At 55.1% G+C, this 6,000-nt stretch overlaps 1 protein-coding gene across 3 annotated transcripts in view; it reads right to left on the bottom strand.

Annotated features, from left to right (window-relative positions):
• Window positions 1–1,848: 1,848 nt before the first annotated feature.
• lrrc4ba (leucine rich repeat containing 4Ba) overlaps window positions 1,849–6,000 on the bottom strand; it is a 174,955-nt gene continuing 170,803 nt past the window's right edge. For all 3 annotated transcript variants that reach the window (XM_080217600.1, XM_080217598.1, XM_080217597.1), the window contains exon 2: window positions 1,849–3,944. In XM_080217600.1, the coding sequence (XP_080073726.1) occupies window positions 1,933–3,894 (1,962 nt within the window). In that variant the 5' untranslated portion in view covers window positions 3,895–3,944 and the 3' untranslated portion in view covers window positions 1,849–1,932. The remainder of the gene's footprint in view (window positions 3,945–6,000) is intronic.

The raw sequence follows: 6,000 nt of genomic DNA, 5'->3' as shown, positions 1-6,000 counted from the left end.
TGAAAGAAAATCCACCGTAAGCGTCCCTCACTCACCCACTTCCCCAGGTTTCAGGCACGCTCCCTTAACGGAGGCCTAGCTCGCGGTCACCTCCGACAAAGTCTTGGGGCTCCCTTCGATGGGATCGGTTGGACGTAGCGACGCCGTTCTTTCATGCCTTTGCATCACAGAAATTCTGACGCCGGTTTCCCCGCCCCGTGGGTTCTGAGTGCATTCAATGTCACCGCTTCCCCTATACCAACCCCCCACCGCTCCCCCCCGCCACCCCTCAACCCCTCCTACTTCCCCTCCCCCGAAGCAGCCTTGGACAGACCACCAGAGGGTGAACTTGCATCACACAAATGGGAAATATCAGCGTTTAGGCAGGCTAAGGTGCCACAGGGACCTCACACTTCCCGTGATGATTACCTCACGCCTCTCGGTTAGGAGTGCGCCAAGCTCTTGAACTTTGGGGTCATTGGGAAGGTCAGCCAGATTGTTCACTGCGGATTGCAAAATGGCTGAAGTCCGGAAGGAAGAATGGGAATGGAAAGAGGCAATACTGGCTTAGCTTGATGGGACACTGCAAATGGCTGCCAGTCTGAGACTGGTAGGGTCAGAATGTGGGGCTGGTGGGACACTGCAAATGGCTGCTAGTCTGAGACTGGTAGGGTCAGAATGTGGGGCTGGTGGGACACTGCAAATGGCTGCCAGTCTGAGACTGGTAGGGTCAGAATGTGGGATTAGTGGGACACTGCAAATGGCTGCCAGTCTGAGACTGGTAGGGTCAGAATGTGGGATTAGTGGGACACTGCAAATGGCTGCCAGTCTGAGGCTGGTAGGGTCAGAATGTGGGATTAGTGGGACACTGCAAATGGCTGCCAGTCTGAGACTGGTAGGGTCAGAATGTGGGGCCGGTGGGACACTGCAAATGGCTGCCAGTCTGAGACTGATAGGGTCAGAATGTGGGGCTGGTGGGACACTGCAAATGGCTGCCAGTCTGAGACTGATAGGGTCAGAATGTGGGGCTGGTGGGACTCTGCAAATGGCTGCCAGTCTGAGACAGGTAAGGTCAGAATGTGAGGCTGCTGGGACACTGCAAATGGCTGCCAGTCTGAGCAGGCAAAGTTCAGCAAATGGACTAATGGAAACAATGGAAGTGGTTGCCCAGTCAGGGAAAGGAACTGTAGAAAAGAGAGGGAAGGGGAAGAAAGAGAGACAGAGGAAAGAGAGAGGGGAAAGAAAAGAATGTGAGAAAGTGAGAGAAAGAAGGAGGAGTGAGGAAAGAGAGAGAGACAGAGCGAGAAGAGAGAAAAGAGAGAGGAAGGAAACATGAAGAGAGAGAGGAGAAAGAAGAGGGGAAAGAGAGAGAGAGAAAATGAGAGAGCTAGAGAAAGAGAGAGAAAAGAAAATGTGAGCAGAAGAGAGAGAGAAGAGAGGTTGCGGTGGGGAGACGGAGAGGAGGAAAGAGAGGGAGAGAAGAAAGAGAGAGAGGAAAAAGAGAGAGGGAGGGAGGAAGGACAGAGAGAGAGAGAGAGAGGGCAGAGTGAGGTTGCGAGTGATTGTTAGCCTAGCCTGGGACTCTCGGTCCATTTGTACAAGTCAGTGAAGTGACTGACCGACGGCTGCATCACGGAGCCGGACTCGATGGTGACGCACCCTATACCCTCCACGGCAGCCTGGCGCCGGAACCCGGGAGGAGGGTGGGGGAGTGGGTATGGGGGGCGGGGGGGTCGGAGGGTGCAATAAAACGTTCAGTTCCGCGGCCAGTTAGGCATTTCCCCTGTCTGTTCCCGATGTTGTTGTTGTTGTTGTTATTGTTGTTGTATTGTCCCTGCCTCCGTTGCTGCTGCTGCTGCTGCTGTTGTTGTTGTTGTTGTTGTGGTGGTTGTTGGTTGTTGGTTGGCACTAAAAGCCTCGAGTGACCAGGCCCCGGAGGCCGGGCGGGGCCCCTCAGATCTGTGTCTCTTGCACATTCTCTTTGGAGCTGGATTTAAAGAGCAGAGGTTCGTGCACAGAGTTGTGAAGCGGGTTTTTGGTGCAGTTCAGGGCCGCTCCCCCGCCCCCTCCCCCGCCGGTGGTGTTGTTGTTGTAGTGGGCCTTGTAGGCCGTGTAGTGGTTGAGGTGCTCGTGGTCGACGGCGGGCAGGGTCAGGCAGCTGTTGCCGGGCGTGGCCTCGGCCATGTCGTCCTCCACGTTGATGATCTCGATGGTGCGGGTCTGGCCGTGGTGCTTGTGGAGCTGGTGCTGCTTGCGCAGCTTGTAGAAGATGATGAGCATGACCGCCGCCATGAAGGTGATGGCCACGAAGCAGCCGATGATGATCTTGGTGGTCTTCATCACGTCGTCCAGGCCCGCCATGGCGCTGTCCGCCGTCTCCGTGGTGATGGGCACCGTGAAGGCCCTCTCGGTGGCCTTGGTGCTGCGGGGGGTGAGGGAGGTGGTGGAGTACGGCGTCTCCCAGTGGCCCGAGGGGGTGGGGCCCGGCTCGCGCTCCGTCGACTTGGGCTCGTCCACCACCTCCACCGTCTCCACCGTCACGGTGGTGAAGTAGCTGTAGCTGTTGCTGCTGTCCACCGCCGAGACGTTGAGGGTCGCCGAGGCGGTGGCGTTGCCGGCGGAGTTGCTGACCAGGCAGGTGTACAGGCCCGTGTCCTGCACCGTCACGTTGGTGAAGTTGAGCGTGCCGTCGTGCAGCACCGAGATGCGCACCCGGTAGGAGCCGTGGGTCATCAGCGTGCCGTTTGGCGTCATCCAGTTGACCGAGGTCATGGAGGTGGCCGCCCGGCACTTGAGCTCGGCCGCCATGCCCTCGGTCACGTTCAGGTCGGTGGGCGGCTCCACGATGACCGGCGCGTAGCACGTGAAGTGGCTCTGGTCCAGCTCGCCGATGTAACGGGCCTTGAGGTTGGGCGGCGAGTGGCAGCGGGCGCAGCAGGTGGTGTTGCTGGGCACCGTTTCCTTCAGCCACCAGCTCAGCCACAGCACGTCGCAGTTGCAGTGCCAGGGGTTGTGGTTGAGGTGGACCCGCTCCAGCCGGTGCAGGGGCGTGAAGAGGTCGTGGGGCAGCGACGTCAGGTTGTTGTGGGACAGGTTGAGCTCCTCCAGCGACTGGAGGTCGTCGAAGGCGTTGCGCTCGATCAGCTGGATCTGGGCGTGCATCAACCACAGCTTGCGGAGGTTGGTGAGGCCTTGGAAGGAGCCGGGCTGGATCACCTCCAGCCTGTTGCCCGATAACTCCAGCTCCTCCAGCTTGATGAGGGGGGTGAGATTGGGGATCTCCACCAGGTTACACATGCCCAGGTTGAGATACCTCAGATTAACCAGCCCCTCAAAGGCCGCGTCGGAAATGTACTCCAGCTTCTTCAGCTCCCCCAGGTCCAGGCGTCTCAGCGAGGGCACCCGGTTGAAAGCATAGGAAGGGATGCTCTCGATGGGGTTATTTCTGAGCCAGAGCTCGCGGAGCTTGGACAGGTACTCAAAGGCCCCGCTGGGCACCGTGGTCAGCCGGTTGTCGAAGAGTTCCAGCGTGTTGAGGTTGGTGAGACCATTGAAAGCCCCCACCTCCACCTGCCGGATCAGGTTCTTGCTGAGCTGTAGGATCTCCAGGTGTCGCAGTTGCTTGAAGGTGTCCGCCTTGATGACCTGGATAATGTTCTCCTGCAGGTTCAGGTAGCGGGTGTTGGTGGAGATGCTTTCAGGGACCTCGCGCAGTTCGTAGCGGGTGCAGATCACTTTGCTGAACTGGTTGCTACAGGAGCAGCCCTTGGGGCAGACGTGGGACTGGGCCAGGCCAGTCAGCAGTGACAAGGTCCAAAGGGTCAGCAGTATCAGTCGGCTAACAGTCCTGCCCGTGCTGAATCTCATCCTCTGCGTTTGACGTGCCTTCATCACCATCATCATCATCGCTTCCATTCATAATTTATCAGTGATTTGCGACCAAACCATCCAGATTTCTCTGTGGGCTGAATCAGAGAGAGGGGCATTAAAGAGGGCAACTCCAGCCAGGCCCAGATACTCACACAACAGCTAGTCAATGCCCTTTGCCATGCACAATTACAGGAGGCCATTCAGCCCCGATCATTGGGACAGGAGGAGGCCATTCAGCCCTGCTCATTGGGACAGGAGGAGGCCATTCAGCCCTGCTCATTGGGACAGGAGGAGGCCATTCAGCCCTGCTCATTGGGACAGGAGGAGGCCATTCAGCCCTGCTCACTGGGACAGAAGGAAGCCATTCAGCCCTGCTCATTGGGACAGGAGGAGGCCATTCAGCCCTGCTCATTGGGACAGGAGGAGGCCATTCAGCCCTGCTCATTGGGACAGGAGGAGGCCATTCAGCCCTGCTCAGTGGGACAGGAGGAGGCCATTCAGCCCTGCTCATTGGGACAGCAGGAGGCCGTTCAGCCCTCTCTTTGGGACAGGAGGAGGCCATTCATCTATGTCAGACTCCTATTTATTGACTACAGCTCAGCCTTCAACACTATTATCTCCATGGAACTCATCTCTAAACTCCTGGGCCTTGGCACCTCCCTCTGTGACTGGATCCTAAAATTCCTAACTGACAGACCATAATCTAAGGATAGGCAACAACACCTCCTCCATGATCATCCTCAACACCGGTGCCCCACAAGGCTGTGTTCTCAGCCCCCGACAATACTCCTTATACACCTATGGCTGTCTGGCCAAATTCCCCTCCAATTCGATTTTCAAGTTTGCTGGATAACACCGCCATAGTGGGTCGGATCTCAAACAACAAGACAGAGTACAGGAGTGAGATAGAGGATCTGGTGAACTGGTGCAGCAACAATAATCTCTCCCTCAATGTCAACAAAACACAGGAGATTGTCATTGACTTCAGGAAGTGTAAAGGAGAACATGCCCCTGTCTACATCAACAGGGACCAAGTAGAAAGGGTCAAGAACTTCACGTTTCTGGGTATCCAGATCGCTAACAACATGTCCTGGGCCCCCCCATACCGACACTATAGTTAAGAAAGCCCCACCAACGCCTCTACTTTCTCAGAAGACTAAGGAAATTTGACATGTCCGCTAGGACTCTTATCAATTTTTACAGCTGCACCATAGAAAGCATTCTTTCTGGTTGTATCACAGCTTGGTATGGCTCCTGCTCTGCCCAAGACTGCAAGGCACTATAAAAGGTTGTGAATGTAGCCCAATCTATCACACAAACCAGCCTCTCATCCACTGACTCTGTCTAAACTTCCCGTTGCCTCGGCAAAGCAGCCAGCATAATTAAGGACCTCACACACCCCGGACATTCTCTCTTCCACCTTCTTCTATCAGGAAAAAGATACAAAAGTCTGAGGTCACGTACCGACCGACTCAAGAACAGCTTCTTCCCTGCTGCTGTCAGACTTCTGAATGGACCTACCTCGCATTAAGTTGATCTTTCTCTACACCCTCGCTATGACTGTAACGCTACATTCTGCGCTCTCTCCTTTCCTTCTCTATGAACGGTATGCTTTGTATAGTGTGCAAGAAACGATGATTTTCACTGTATGTTAATACATGTGACAATAATAAATCAAACCAAATCATTCAACATGCTCATTGGGACAGGAGGAGGCTATTCAGCCCTGCTCATTGGGGACAGGAGGAGGCCATTCAGCCCTGTCGTTGGAACAGGAGGAAGCCATTCATCTATGTCAGACTCCTATTTATTGACTACAGCTCAGCCTTCAACACTATTATCTCCATGGAACTCATCTCTAAACTCCTGGGCCTTGGCACCTCCCTCTGTGACTGGATCCTAAAATTCCTAACTGACAGACCATAATCTAAGGATAGGCAACAACACCTCCTCCATGATCATCCTCAACACCGGTGCCCCACAAGGCTGTGTTCTCAGCCCCCGACAATACTCCTTATACACCTATGGCTGTCTGGCCAAATTCCCCTCCAATTCGATTTTCAAGTTTGCTGGATAACACCGCCATAGTGGGTCGGATCTCAAACGACAAGACAGAGTACAGGAGTGAGATAGAGGATCTGGTGAACTGGT

This window comes from Carcharhinus amblyrhynchos, chromosome 35 (assembly GCF_965287045.1).
Source record: "Carcharhinus amblyrhynchos chromosome 35, sCarAmb.v2.hapA, whole genome shotgun sequence".
NCBI classification, from domain to species: Eukaryota; Metazoa; Chordata; class Chondrichthyes; order Carcharhiniformes; family Carcharhinidae; genus Carcharhinus; species Carcharhinus amblyrhynchos.
This window is presented reverse-complemented; position numbering and strand designations above follow the sequence as displayed.